The 15,943-nt window shown below is 36.0% G+C and overlaps 1 protein-coding gene across 1 annotated transcript in view; it reads left to right on the top strand.

Annotated features, from left to right (window-relative positions):
• AIDA (axin interactor, dorsalization associated) overlaps positions 1-15,943 on the top strand; it is a 43,530-nt gene that overhangs the window by 1,737 nt on the left and 25,850 nt on the right. Inside the window, exons 2-4 of the mRNA XM_059077799.2 lie at positions 6,301-6,370; positions 14,517-14,570; positions 14,972-15,026. Of these exons, the coding sequence (XP_058933782.1) occupies positions 6,301-6,370; positions 14,517-14,570; positions 14,972-15,026 (179 nt within the window). The remainder of the gene's footprint in view (positions 1-6,300; positions 6,371-14,516; positions 14,571-14,971; positions 15,027-15,943) is intronic.

Here is a 15,943-nt window from a genome sequence, read left to right as displayed (position 1 = left end):
CTAGGGTCACAAAACTATACTGCTGATGTCTGGGATTTTTTTTTTTTTTTTTTTCCCCAGTTCCAAATCCTGTCTCCTCTACTATGTAGTGTTTAAGGCATTTATTAAAGATGCGTTGTATAAGTGAATTGGACAAATTAGACGACGTCCTTCATTCCCAGAGAATGTATCCTTCCATACTGTAGCCACTTAGATAGTGGGCACCCATGTATACTCATTCTGCGTTAACTAAACTTGCATAGCCTGAAATCTAAAGCTGCCTCTCACTTGGTGATGGTGGGACATCGCAGCTGTTGGCACTCAGCAGCAGACCTCACAATGGAAAGAATACCATGTCCAATTGAAATTACAAAGGAAAATTGAATATGCAAGCTATTTAGCTGGAATTTCTAAAAATATCTCAACAAGAGAGTAATAGGCACCAACAAATCTATTGTTGAACCTCAGTTACTAACCTTGAACTTCATGATTCGGAGTAATTCTAAAATTACTATAAAAACCACCAGTGTCAAATTTGAATAGAAATATGTGATGATTGGCTTAAATTTTGTAAACATAGAGGCTACATACACAGTGATGTTGAATTTAAAATTAATACATTCAAAAATGAAGGCCAGTTGTCTTTTTTAAAATTTGAATTATTTGTGAGAAAAGGAGACCATTTGGGGGCCACTAAATGATGTGGAAAAGAAAGGATGGGATTTAGTAACTGACTAGATACTGAGCAAGAAGAAGGAGGAGGAGCCTGGGACAGCTGGCCTCTGACTGCAGAGGCAGCCGTGTCTTTACAGCCGTGCAGCACACAGGAGTGAATTCATGGGATAGGGACCTTGGGGGGCAGGGAGTGGACGTGTTTGTACTTATCGTAAGGTAAGAATATAACAGCTTAAACAGTTTCATCACTCAGCAAGTGAGAGCTGGGCGTATAGAAATGAATAAGATTTGATATCCATCCTCAAAGTATTGAGTCTAATGGAGGATTTTATTTATTTATTTATTCATTCATTTATTTGTTTATTTTGTTCATTGTGAGAAATGCTGGAGGATTTTAGAATAAATGGGTATTGCTATTACAGAAGTAGGAAAAGAGTAAGTGCTACCACACTCCTTGCTGTTTCCTGAAGCACGCTTCTGCCTTAGAGCTTTTGTACTTTTTCTGGAACACTATTCCCCCATTATTTGCTTGGGTCGATTGATCACCTCCTTCAGGTCTTTGTCCAAATATTATGTTCTCTGCGAGGCCCTCTCTGGCCACCCTATTTAAAATTGTCTGGTTAAGTATGCTGTCCACTCCCACTCCCTCTACCTCAGTCTTTCAGATCCAACCCCCAATCCTGCTTAATTTTTTCTATAGTATTTATCACCATCTAAAGTACAATATATTTTATGTATTCATTTGTTTGGTTGTCTCTCTCCCCACTTGAATGTAAGCTCTGTGAGAACAGGGTATAGGAGGGGTTGTCTGTTTTGTTCTCTGCTGTATATTTAGTGTCCAGAGTAGCATTAGACTGTTATCAAGTAATTATTTCTTTAGATATTATATAATTGTTGTATTCTAGTGAATGGCTTGATTCAGGAATATGCTGTGGGAGCATTAAGGAGTTGATGCCACAGTACCGTTGGAAGATTTAAACAAATTATGTCAAAACTAAAACTGCTATCCAAAATATACATGATCAATTAAAAACAACTCCCTCTAGCAGGCCACCTCTTTCAGCAGCCTGGGGGTACCTGCCCCCTAACTTAGGGTAGACTGGCATGGACTCTGCTGCCTAGAATCAGCTATTTCACAGGATCAGTCCTGAGGCATTAATCCAGCACACAGATGCTCAATAAATATTTGTTAAATGAATAGGTGAGTTTGAAGGTTGGATAAGCCCTGTTAATCATCCTTACTATGCCTTGTATCAGTGCCTCTCAACGTTGTGGTCCCACGTCCTTGCTGGTCTGCAATGAGATAAATAAAGAAATGGGGATTTAAAATTTAGGAATTTCATCGTGGTGTGACATCTTAATGATAGTTTTTATTTTATTTTATAAAAGTATTAGCCTGGAACGGATTGCAGGGAAAAAACTAGTTCTTCACTCTAAATAGTTTGAGGAGCACTAGTTTCTGTCATGGATTGCTGTGGGGTTTCTGTGGGTCACTTGTTTATGTGCTTTAAGATATTTAAAACTTCCCCTTGAGAACAGCCCTGTATAACCTGTAGGCACCCTTGGAAACTGAGGTTATTCTCTAGAGAAAAATATTTGATAGGTTTTTTACAACGTCAACTCTTTTTACCTGCTCATCTGATACCCAGAGCAGGTGGATTTTCCCTCAATGGAAAGATTTATGTCTCACTTTGTCTTAAAATGGTGCAGTCATTTATGGGCTTAGAAAATTAATTTTATTTATTTATTTATTTTTGGCTGCGTTGGGTTTTCATTGCTGTGCCCGGGCTTTCTCTAGTTGCGGCAAGCAGGGGCTACTCTTCGTTGCGGCGCGCAGGCTTCTCATTGCGGTGGCTTCTCTTGTTGCGGAGCACGGGCTCTAGGCACGCAGGTTTCAGTAGTTGTGGCACGCGGGCTCAGTAGTTGTGGCTTGCGGGCTCTAGAGTGCAGGCTCCGTAGTTGTGACGCACGGGCTTAGTTGCTCCGCGGCATGCGGGATCTTCCTGGACCAGGGCTCGAACCCGTGTGTCCTGCACTGGCAGGCGGATTCTTAACCACTGCGCCACCAAGGAAGCCCTAGAAAATTAATTTTTTTGCCTAGGTTTTACAAAAAGGTTTTTTTTTTTTTTTTCCTTTTGTGGTATGCGGGCCTCACTGTTGTGGCCTCTCCCGTTGTGGAGCACAGGCTCCGGACGCGCAGGCTCATCGGCCGTGGCTCACGGGCCCAGCCGCTCCGCGGCATGTGGGATCTTCCCAGACCGGGGCACGAACCCGTGTCCCCTGCATCGTCAGGCGGATTCTCAACCACTGCGCCACCAGGGAAGCCCTACAAAAAGTTTTTAAAAATAACTTTATTGAGGTATAATTTATATACAGTGAAATTTAGCATTTTACATTTACAATTCAGTGAACTTTTAGTAAATTTACCAAGTTGTGCACCCGTCACTACAATCAAACTTTAGAACATTTCCATCACCCCACAAAGATCCCTCAAGCACATTTGCAGTCATTCCATGTTCCCACTCTAGCCCCAGGCAGCCGTTAATCTATATTCTGTCTCTAAAGATGAAATGAAATTTTTTCCGGACATTTCATGTAAATTGAATCATATAATATATGATCTGTATGTGGCTTCTTTCATTTAGCATAATGTGTTTGAAGTTATACATGTTGTATGTATCAGTACCTTGTTCCTTGTTACTGCTGAGTAGCATTGCATTGTATGGATATACCACATTTTGTGTATCCATTCACTGCTTGGTAGACATTTGAGTTGTTTCTACTTTTTGACTGTTATCATTAACGCTGCTATGAACATTCACGCGTAAGTCTGGGTGCACGTATATTTTCATTCTTCTTGGGTAGAGATGTAGGAGTGGAATTGCTGGCTCATATGGCAAATTTATGTGTAATTTTTAAAGGGAAACTTGTTGGTTAAACTGGGTGTACCATTTTACATTTCTACCAACAATATATGAGAGTTCCTGTTTCTCTACATTGATAGCATTTGTTATTGTGTGTCTCTTTGATTATAGCCATTCTAGTGGGTATGTAGTATAGTTCACTGTGGTTTTCATTTGCTTTTCTCTTACAGCTAGTGATACTGAGCATCTTTTCTTATGACGCTTATTTTCCCTGTAAATCTCGTTTGTAAAGTGTCTCTTCATACCTTTTGCCTGTTTTTAAATTGAGTTGTCTTTTCCCTATTGAATTAGAAGGGTTCTTTGTATTTTCTGGATATCAGTCCTTCATCAGATAGGATATATGATTTGCAAATATTTCCTCCAGTCTGTTGCCTAATTTTTAAAAACAGGATTCTGTTTGAATTTAACATCATTGTCTACTGACTGTTAGCATTTGAGCAGGAGTTTAGAGCTATATCCTTTCTTCTGACAGTGACCTGCTTAGGTTTACAGTCACTATTGGCATATGGTATGTAGAACTTGTCAAATAAAGAAACTGTGCAACACTATAAGTTCCCTGAATTCAGGGATGTGTAGTTGACATTGTTAAGTGTAGACTGTGATTCCTGAAGAGAACTCTACTTAGATGGTAGGCCAGCAAGAGTTAGAAAGGAAACCAAGTACGGGACAGGTATGGCTATGGCTATTTCTAATTGTACTTACTTCTGTATAAAATCCACAGAGTGGGTCTATGAATGACATTTTAGGACAAATATTCTGGGGTTTCCAGTTTTGGGGGAAAAGAAATAAATGGATGGAAGCACTTTGATTAAGTAACATGGTGGAGCTATCCTGGCAAATGTTTTGATTTTATGTAGGAGGAGTTTCATGTGTTATGATAAGGAGGATGCAGGCCTTTCATAGATTAGATAGAGGTCATCAAGTGAACTTTACACTTGATCTTTAAAGACATGATTGCATAGATTAGAACTTCCATCTAAGACTTTTTGGAAACTTGGTGAACTGTCTTTTGCAGCGGCTTGGTGGGAAGTCTAGCACTTGCTACCCCTTGTATCCCTGCCTCCATTCCCCACCTAGGGTAGTATAGTATGCTTGGGAATTATAGTTTCAAATTCTTTTTAGTTACAAAACGTCTCACCAAAAAAATCCTTTCAATTCTTTGTTTTCTTTTTTCCCCCCTGCAAATTTTTAAAAATTAAAATAAATATCATGTAACATGAAATTTATCATTATAAAGTAGTACAATTTGTTAGTTTTTAGTATATTCACAATGTTATGCCACCATCACCGCTATCTAATTCCAGAACATTTCCATCACTCTCAAAAGAAACCCTTTACCTGATATGAGTCACTTCCAGTTCTCTCCTTTTCCCCAGCCCCTGGCAACCACTAATCTGCCTTCTGTCTCTATGGATTCACCTATTCTGGATATTTCATGTAAATGGAATCGTATATGATCTTTTCTATCTGGCTTCTTTCATTTAGCATAATGTCTTTGAGGTTCATTCATGTGGTAGCGTGTATCAGTATTTCATTCCTCTTTATGGCCAAATAACATTCCTTTGAATGTGTGTGCCACATTTTGTTTATCCGTTCATCAGTTAACGGACATTTTAGGTATTTCCAGTTTTTGGCTCATCACGCATAATGCTGCTCCTTTGATCATTCGTGTAGTTTTTGTGTGTGTGAGTATGAACATGTTTAATGTTCTCTTGGGAATATACCTAGGATTTTGAGACTGCTGGGTTATATGGTAACTCTATGCTTAACTTTTTAAGGAACTGCCAAACTTTTCCACAGTGACTGTACCATTTTACATTCCTACCATCAGTTCCAGTGGTAGGGTTCCAATTTCCACATCCTTGCCAATACCCATTGTACTTTTTCTCCCTCTTTCTAAAAATTATACCCATCCTGGTGGGTGTGAAGTTGTATCTCATTGTGGTTTTAATTTGTATGTCCCTAATAACTAATGAGATGATATTCATGTACTTATTGGCCATTTTTATATATTCTTTGGAGAAATGTCTGTTCAATCAAACCTTTTACTCATTTTTAAATTGAGTTATTTGTCTTTTTATTGTTTAGCTGTAAGAGTTGAGCTTAGACTTGTAACACAGGTCCATCCTTGAAAACTCATCCGGGGCCTGGCTGCTGTTTTTAAGTATGATGATAACTGGGCAAACCAGTGATTTCCATGTCTGATTGGTAGAGGATTTTCTTTATTTGCCATGAAAAATACGTTCAAAAGTATAATTTGATAGAGTATCATCACTTTGTCATGGCTGTAATTTGAACTAATCTTATCAGCAAATTAATGATAGACTGATAAAGTACCTCTGGCTGGTACTATTAATTGGTGCCCACTGGAAGTGTTTAAGCCGAAATCTGGACAACTGCTCTTGGCTTGTTGTAGAAGAACTTCGTGTGTATTAAAGAAAGTTGCATTCGATGTCATTTGAGATTCTTTCCAGCTCTGTGATTCTGTTTTTGCTGTCTAGAGCTGAAATTTGTCCCCGTGAAATGGTATGAAAAGTATCTTATTTCCATTGTCGTTGTATAAAGAGTTAGATTCTAAAGATAATGTAGATTTATACTTTGAAAACAGAAGAAAAGTGTTATTGTACTTCACTCTTTTTTAAGAATTAAATTATTTTACCATGTTTCACTTGAAATAGTTTGCTTTCCTTCAATTTTAAAGAATGTTTTTTTCTTCTTACAGATTAGCAAGACACCTACAAAAAGAGGCCCAAGCTCAACACAATAATTCTGAATTCACAGAAGAACAAAAGGTACCATAAAATAATCTCTAGATACATCAGATTCCAAATGAAAAGGGTTCTGTCTTTTGAGTCCATTAAGCAAAACCAAACAACAAAAACTGTTATACTTAAGTACAAAGAATGATACTGATTATGCTTTGCTGAACATTAAGTAATTACTTTAGAGATACCACATGATTTACCATGTAATGAATTTCTCACTTAATGAATTTCTTTACTCAGCCATGTAGACTTTTAGTGGAGACCATCCACACTTTGGTTGGGGAGGAAGGGGTACCAGAGACTGGAGTTTGATTGTGAGTAATTGCATCCTACCTCAGTACTTACTTAACTCTGAACTTCCTTAACTCCTTCTCCACCTCCTCTGAAAACAAACAAAAACCAAAACAAACAAAAAACAAAAATGCCACCACTAAAAAAAAATTAGTTCAAGTCAAGAATTTGGCATAAGAATCCATTAACAAAATAAATGCATAAAGTTGGGCTTCCCTGGTGGTGCAGTGGTTGAGAATCCGCCTGCCGATGCAGGGGACATGGGTTCGTGCCTCGGTCCGGGAAGATCCCACATGTTGCAGAGCGGCTGGGCCCGTGAGCCATGGCCACTGGGCCTGTGTTTCCGAAGCCTGTGCTCCGCAACGGGAGAGGCCACAACAGTGAGAGGCCCACGTACCACAAAAAAAAAAAAAGAAAAAAAATGCATAAAGTTGCAAAATGTTTCAAAGGTGCTCTTTCTCCTTGAATTAAAATTTTAATGTATCAAATTGATTCCCTATACTGCTAGAGATTGTGAAAAATGGGATATTTTAAGAAACCTTACTGTAAAATAGTGAGAAGAAATGGGAGGAAACAATTCTTATTTTTCCTGGCTCAAGGTATCTAGTGTTAAGTTAAATTTTAATCTTGTAGATAATGAAAAATTCATGTCAGTTTTCCTTTCATTTCTTAAGACATTGTAAAAACTATGGCGACCTAATTTGCTTTTATTCTCTTTTTGTACAAGGAGTGGGAGTGGGAGTGATTCTTTGCACACTCTTTTGTTTATTTATTTTTTTTGGTTGCGTTGGGTCTTCGTTGCTGTCCACGGGATCTCTCTGGTTACGGCGAGCGGGGGCCACTCTTCGTTGCAGTTCAAGGGCTTCCGGTTGCAGTGGCTTCTCCTGTTGGGAGCACGGGCTCTAGGCATGTGGGCCTCAGCAGCTGTGGCATGCGGGCTCAGTAGTTGTGGCTCACAGGCTTAGTTACACCAAGGCATGAGGGATCTTCCCAGGCCAGGGCTCGAACCCGTGTCCCCTGCATTGGAAGGCAGACTCCCAATCACGGCACCACCAGGGAAGCCCTCTTTGCACACTCTTTAAGTAAGCCTAAACAAATTGGTTTTAGTCCTTAGGCCTGTATTCATTTGATTCATCTTTATAAGTCTTTGAAAAGAAAAAAAACCACCAAAAATTAGGGTCAGTCATATTTCTTACACAAGTTAGTATGTTTGCATTTTAAAAATATTTAGGGTCTGTTGAACCGGTTTGCAGGGCAGAAATAGAGACACAGATATAGAGAACAAATGTATGGACACCATGGGGGGAAAGTGGCGGGGGCAGTGGTGGGATGAATTGGGATATTGGGATTGACATGTATACACTAATATGTATAAAATAGATAACTAGTAAGAACCTGCTGTGTAAAAAAATAAATAAAATTCAAAAATCAAAAAAAACCCCTCCTGTACAAAAAAATAAATAAGATAAAATTCAAAAACAATAACTAAAAATAATTTTTGGGTCTGTGTCATTTAGTGTATCTTTATTTTATTTTATTTTTTAAAAAATTTTACTTTATTTATTTATTTATTTATTTTGCGGTATGCGGGCCTCTCACCGCTGTGGCCTCTTCCGTTGCGGAGCACAGGCTCCAGACGCGCAGGCCCAGAGGCCATGGCTCACGGGCCCAGCGGCCATGGCTCACGGGCCCAGCTGCTCCGCGGCATGTGGGATCTTCCCTGACCGGGGCACGAACCCGTATCCGCTGCATCGGCAGGCGGACTCTCAACCACTGCACCACCAGGGAAGCCCTAGTGTATCTTTATTTTGTATTTTAAAAAGTAATAGAAGTTTTAAAATTTAAAAGTATATTTTTCTTTTTTCCTTAATAATTGCTAATATCCACAGTAGATTTAGGAAACTTAGGATTTTAGCCCTGGAAAATAATTACCACAGAGGAATTGTCCGGTTTGCGGAAGGAAAGGAAGAAGGACTCTATACTTTATCACCTCTAAGATTTGTGAAATCTGTCTACGAATTGCTAAGGAAGTGATCAGCTGGCATCACAGAATTGAGAGTTTAAACATCTATGTTTTGAAACAATCTCAGATATCTGAGTATGTAAATTAACAGCTAACAAAGTGCTATGACTATGGAAACAAAATGAAAGCTTAGGAAATTAAAAAGTTTAATGACAGCCATATTTTAATCACCTGTTTGCCTTGAGTTACTTATATGCCTTGTCTCCAACATCTGTTGCTTAGATATAGGCTCTTTGAGCAACACGACCTCAAATATAAACTGATTGACCTAAAACATACTAAAGTTTTTTAAAATGTCATCAAGAAATGAGCTTTGTCGTATGCTGATGATTAGACTGACAGAAAAAATTAGCTTTTTCTTAATTTTCTTTAACTTTCTAAGGAAGAAGCTGGGGTGTTTGACAGTGCTGTGTATTTAATCTTTAATTTATAGCTGCTCTTAGTAGGCACCCGGCTGCTGTTTTTTTTCAGCTTACGCAGATCTCACCCTCTACAAGGCCCAGGAGGCACCATGACCTAAAGGAATGAGCCTGAGATCTGGAGTCGGAAGACTTGGTCTTGAATCCAGTCTCTGTCTCTGGGCCGTAATTTCCTTATGTATGAAATGAGGGATTAGATAGCCCTAAATGATCTTGAAAGGTATCCCTAAATCTTCAAATGACCTCTACCTTTGAGGTAGTCTGTTCCTCCTCCCCTCCTGGAGGCCTGATTTCTGAGGTATTTATTATTTATAAACCTGCCTAGGAGGCAAATGTGGCTGCCAGTAGTGACTACAGAGAGAGGTTGTGCCTGCCTCCCTGTTCCTTGGGCTTGGAGAAGGATCCCCAAATCACTCTGTACTACATTATGAATATAAGGCAAGTCGTATGCATTTACAAATTTATTTTTCTTTAAAAATACAGGTGAAACATTCACAACGGGCCAGAAACCTCATATTGACATTATAGGCCTTATTTCAATGTCACATAAGGAAAAACTTAGAGGCTCTAAGTTAATAAATGATTAGAAAACAAAGATTTCCCAGACATTATCTGGAGAACATTGACTCTGAAAAATTAATAGATGTTATATGAACAGAGTTCGTGACTTGTCAGGGCTTTTTGTATGCTAATCTGTATGTTGGATTTTTAAAGAGTTTGGGTAATGGAAATTTCTTAAATTTGTTGGCTTTTGAAAGTCTCCCTCCTCCTCCCTTTATAATATTTCATTGAGTCTGAAGAACATGTTATGGGAAATTTTGAAACCAACTGTTAGGTCTGCAAAATTAATTGAATGCCAGACCTGGCATGTAAGCCAAAGGAGAAGAAATTCGATTGTGTTTTCCTTAAAAGAGGAAAACGGAGAATGTTCCTTACATTATTCTAAGCAAAATTATTCTATATGTTTTCTATTTGGAATTATATTCTTTATGCTTTTACTATTTTAAATATTTTTGTAGCAGTGACAAGTTTTAGAATTATGCCAACCATTTAATAATTTCTGGAACTTTGAAAGAAGATTTTTTAAAACCACTATATTTCTAAAGTGCTTTCTTTATGAAGCTTTTTACTGTTAGTTCACAGTAAGATTTCAAAAATATTAGATGAATAAATGCTTTGTTAGATCTTAAGTTATTGATATTTATTTGTATATGATTATTTTAAGATGAGAGGAATCCTATTTTTTTAGAGAATAACATATATATCTTCACAATATTTTAAATCTGAAGAACTCTAAAGTAGAACTGCTGATCTCTCTAAAGTTTATTAGTTGATGGTAAAAAATCTTCATATGGCTTTTTTATTCAAAATATTCTCAAAGATTTCTGGTGGGAAAAAAGCAAGTTTATAATTCTTATTTGATCTTCCCTCATGATCAGTTGACATAGCTTTCATTTCATTTCTTAATAGTTTTGTCATTATAACAACAGGGTTTAGTAGCCAAAAAATAGCTGCCAAAAGCTTTCATTCCGTTAAATTCCCTGCTTTGGTGTAGTAGATTTTCTCATGTAAGTTTCTGGACAGACTAGAACATCCTGTCTCATGATGCTTAGAAAGTTTTTCCCTGTTTTGAATCAAACTTAGTGGTAATGAGAATTCCAGCACTATATGCTTGTTTTACATTTTATAGGTCCCCCCTTTCCACTGCCTCCTCCCTCTCTTCCTTTCTTTCCTCCCCACCCCTGCCATCTAAAGAGTAGATGACTGGCTGTCTAAATGTAAAAAATTAAGTTTGGATTGAGACTCTACTACTTTAACAATGTGAATTTTTTCAACTTTTATTTCCTTGATATGTTTTAGCAAAATTACTTTAGCTCTTTATTTGTATATTTCTATTTCATCTTTTCCTTTCACCACTCTTTTTGAGTTGTCCATTTCCCTAGCAAGTGACGAAGTAAAATAGCCAGTATTCTGATAATGACAACATCATTTTCCATTTCTATACCACAGTAGGTATAAGCAGTTAATTTGAATGAAGTGCTAATTGTTTAAATCTTTCTAAAATTAAACTTCACTTAGAGTGCTTAGTCTTAATGTATATTAATTAATAGTCAATATTTATATTCTGACACATATGACTTTGTGCTGCTTAATAATTTTTCTGAACCATTTCTTTCTAAGAAAGTTGAAATAATTACAGTAGCAAGCACTTGATTTTGACATCAATAGCTGCTGCATGTTTTGCTACAGCTGAAAATGATAGTGTTTCACTCCTTTTTTAATACTGATGTTGGGTGTGGTCCCTTAAAATAGTTATGAATAATGCCTATTGGTATTTTGCCATAGTTCAGTAGATTCTGTGTAAAAAACTGTTGCTTCTGCTTAACTTGAAGAAATATTTAAATTTAAAATAGATTATTAGTGGATTCATAGTTGTTAAACTACATTTTACCTTAAATCTTAAAAACATCAAATCAAATGGATTGTATAGTAAAGAAGGAAAAGGAGTTAACTAGTATTTTTAAAGACTTACTCATTGGTACGTGTCCCTTAATACAGACAACCCTTTTTCAAAACCATTTTTTAAAGAACATTAAAAAGTATGTCCAAATGGTATTAAAATAAGTGTATTACTTTGTTGTATATATTGCTATTATATAGACTACACTGATGTCCAGGGCAAGTTGCTTAACCTGTGTTCTGTTTTCACATCTATAAAATTGTTGTATCTAACTCATAGGGTTGTAGTCAGGATTAAATGACTTAATGTGTGTAAATCACTAAGCAGTCTGTCATTTAGTAACTGCTCAATAGTTGTTTGCTATTACTATTACTATATAATTATATTTATATTTAAAATTATTTACTAGTTTTGTCAGATTTGAGTGATATATATGAACAATGATTTGAGGTTATTAGATTTTATGTAGAAAAGATTGTTGCTGGTTCCTCCACAACAGCTCTTTCAGAGGGTCAATAAATCTGTGAGTATATTGATTCCTTTTGCAGCAATTATATTAAATATAATATTTAAATGTAAAATTTCAAAATAAAATTTGACATTTTCTAAACTTTTATATTAAGATTAAAAGAAATTTTTAAAGATTGTGGAGATAGTTAAATATTGTTACTTGTTCCTTGACCAAGAGTCATGTCTTTTGCTCAGTCGTGGTTTATTTATTTATATATTTTTAAATTAAAAAATTTTTTTCATTGAAGTATACTTGACTTACAATGTTGTGTTAGCTTCTGGTGTACAGCAAAGTGATTCAGTTATGCATATTGATATATATACATATTCTTTTTCATATTCTTTCCCATTATGGTTTATAACAGGATACTGAATATAGTTCCCTGTGCTATACAGTAGGACCTTATTGTTTATCTATTTTACGTATAGTACTTTGTATCTGCTAATCCCTAGCTCCTAATTTATCCTTCCCCCTTTCACCTTTGGTAACCATAAGTTTGTTTTCTATGTCTTGAGTCTGTTTCTGTTTCATAAATAAGTTCATTTGTGTCATATTTTAGATTCCACATATAAGTGATATCATATGGTGTTTGTCTTTCTCTTTTTGACTTACTTCACTTAGTATGATAATCTCTAGGTCCATCCATGTTGCTGCAAATGGCATTATTTCATTCTTTTTATGACTGAGTAGTATTCCATTGTATATATATACCACATCTTCTTTATCCATTCATCTGTTGATGGACATTTATTTACCTTGCTCTTATGTCTTGGCTATTGTGAATAGTGCTGCTGTGAACATTGGGGTGCATGTATCTTTTCTAATTATAGTTTTCTCCAGATATATGCCTAGGGGTGGGATTGCTGGATCATATGGCAACCCTATTTTTAGTTTTTTAAGGAAGCTCCGTACTGTTCTTCATAGTGGCTGCACCAATTTACATTCCCACCAACAGTGTAGGAGGGTTCCCTTTTCTCCACATCCTCTCTAGCATTTGTTATTTGTGGAATTAGTGTTATATTTTGTGAACTGCTATCCCAGCTGTTTATGGTCCACATGATAATTGCGTAGTGCCATCTAGCCTGGGTGCCAGGTACCAGGACAATACTTGTTACTCCTCTTTGCTCCTCATTTATCTTCCAAAGAAAATTGATGAAAGAGAAAACCACCAAATCTAATTGACTAAACTTTTGCAGGTCGTCAGTATGTATAGAAAAACATACTTTTTTTTTTCCAAAATATATTTTTGTGAAGGCATTGCAAATATTGTACATATATACTTCACTTTTATTGTCAGGATTTATTCCTTTTTATTAGGAAGGATTTAAAAGTCTTGATGGGCATAATTCAGCTGCTGCCTGCTCTTGCAGGTATTTGTTCTATGGGTCTCCTTTTCATTTCAGCCCTAGTCATTCATGTTCTTGTTCTAATTACTGTTTACATAGACAGTTGAAATAACCTGATTGATCTTACCTTTAGTCTTTTCCCTTTTCTCCTTCACCCTATGGATACTGTTATCACAACAGTCTTCTTAAAGGGAAAATCTGATAGTCATTCTTCTGTCCAGAAACTATCTGTATGATTTATTGCTAAAGTAATAACATTCTGCAGCTGGTCCTAGAAGGTCCCCTTTATGATGACCTCCCTCCCCCAACACACGCATTTCACATTTCAAATCTATCTCCCCCTGCTTCAGTTTGGGACTTCAGACAACTGAACCATGACAATTTTCCTAGTACTTTAGTTTTAGAAATCCTCCCAGTCACTTGGGCTTGAGTCCTAATTCCGATTCTTGTCCTGTTTCTCCAGGATATATTACCTCTTAGTTTGCTGAAGCCCTATAGAATCAAGTGCCTCTGCTTTATGTTACAGTGATTCTGAATGTGTCTTATATAATAGAAACATGAGCTTATTAAAGACAGGGACTATGCCTTATCACTTGTATCCATTTTATAGCTCAGATCCGACTGTAAAATTTACCACCATTTATCACAAGTATTGATTCTGCTTAGTATTGTTGATATATTTAATTGAACAAGTCAAGATGGGATTTGAGTCAAAATTAAATTATACCACCGTGCTAACTTTCAGATATTTTTGTTTTTAAGTCTTTTAGTGAATATCAGACTTTATGGAGAAGAAGAGAAGGTAAAGTTTAGGAGGGAAGATGGTTGAAGTCCTTTTCATTGCCCTTTAAATCATATCTAAAGCTATCATCAAAGCAAACTTGATTTAAAGTTGGTTGTGGCACATTAGGTCAGGAGCGAATATATAGTCACCTTCTCTGCCTGATCCCAGCCCTTTACCTCCTGTTTCTCATCTCCAAAGTCTGCAAGATGCTAAAAGAAGTAAAATTTAACTTATTTTTTAAAATTATAGATCGCTTATCAATGAAAATTAATTTGATGATTTGGACAACTAACAGTTATGATGTATTTGGTATTTATAGCTTTTTCTTTCTCCTACAGAAAACCATAGGCAAAATTGCAACATGCTTGGAATTACGAAGTGCAGCTTTACAGGTAAATAGGTTCCCCCCCTCAAACTTTTTAATATAAGGAAAAGAAATGATTGTGAACTATTCTGATAAAATATTAGCATTCATGCCAAAAGCAGTATTGTCTCAGCAAGATTTTATAACAGTAAGAATTCATGGGTTAAACTCATATTAAAAGATTTAGTTCATATTATATAAACTGTAAAAATAAAAGATATGACTTCAATTTTTTTTCTGTTATTTTTAGCCTGAATGTTCCAAAAAACACAAAAACAAAAACCAGTTTGGAATTTTTTTACCCTGAAAGCAAGAAATAGATTCATTTATTTTGGCTACTTTTTGAATATGTCGTCAACCACTTAAAAGACATAGGGTGCAGTGAAATCTTTGTAATAAAAATTTGTAATATGCATGTTTTAAATTCAGTCCACACAGTCCCAAGAAGAATTTAAACTGGAGGATCTGAAGAAGCTAGAACCAAGTAAGTTTTGTTTTATATTTTTTAATGATGCTCCTTTAGAAAAATATTTGAGCTATTACGGATATTAAGGTTATTTAGCAGAGGTGCTGATTTGAGTCATTTCTGTTAATATCTAGTCCTATGTAATTTTTTTGTGCTTTTATAATTCCTATAATATTTATAGTAATTATTCTTTGGTTCACTTTCATTATAGAATATGAAAAATTATTTGATTCTACATTGTACCTCATTATCTGTTTTAGCCTTTATTTTGTTTTAATCCCTTTAATAAGACTATAATTAAATTACTTTGGTAAACATTTACAGTAGAGTCTACTGGAGAATGTAAAGTTATAATCATTGATGCCTATTTATACTACATGTCACTGAAAACTGCAGTCCAGCTGTTTGGTCTGCTCTGTAAAATATTTCCTTGTTGTCCTCATTTTCCTTCCTGAAAGTTTTTTTGAGGTAAACAATTCCTTCAAATATTTTGGTGGTTAGGATGCTGCTAGATGAAGCTTTTTTGCTGGTTCAAATGAATGTTCTCTTAGAGGAAATGTTTGAAATATAAGCAAGGGCACAAGTATTGAATATCACCACAGTCAATTTTAGGACATTTTTATCACCCCGTAAAGAAACCCTTTATCTGTTACCATTCAGTCATTTCCCTCCAGCTTCCCCCAACTCCCAGCCCTAGGCAACCACTAATCTACTTTTTGTCTCTATAAATTTGCCTGTTCTGAACATTTCATATAAATGGAATCATATAATGTATGGTCTTTTGCAACTGGCTATATATAAGATTATTTTAAGAAAAGCATGTTGATGGCTTTAAAAAAAAAAGATTTCAGCTGCAGTTAGGATGTCTGAGTTATATAATGTTTCTAAAGAAAATCATAACGTTCAATTTTAAATGATAAGAATAATTAGGATTT

This window comes from Kogia breviceps, chromosome 1 (genome assembly GCF_026419965.1).
Source record: "Kogia breviceps isolate mKogBre1 chromosome 1, mKogBre1 haplotype 1, whole genome shotgun sequence".
NCBI lineage: Eukaryota > Metazoa > Chordata > Mammalia > Artiodactyla > Physeteridae > Kogia > Kogia breviceps.
This window is presented reverse-complemented; position numbering and strand designations above follow the sequence as displayed.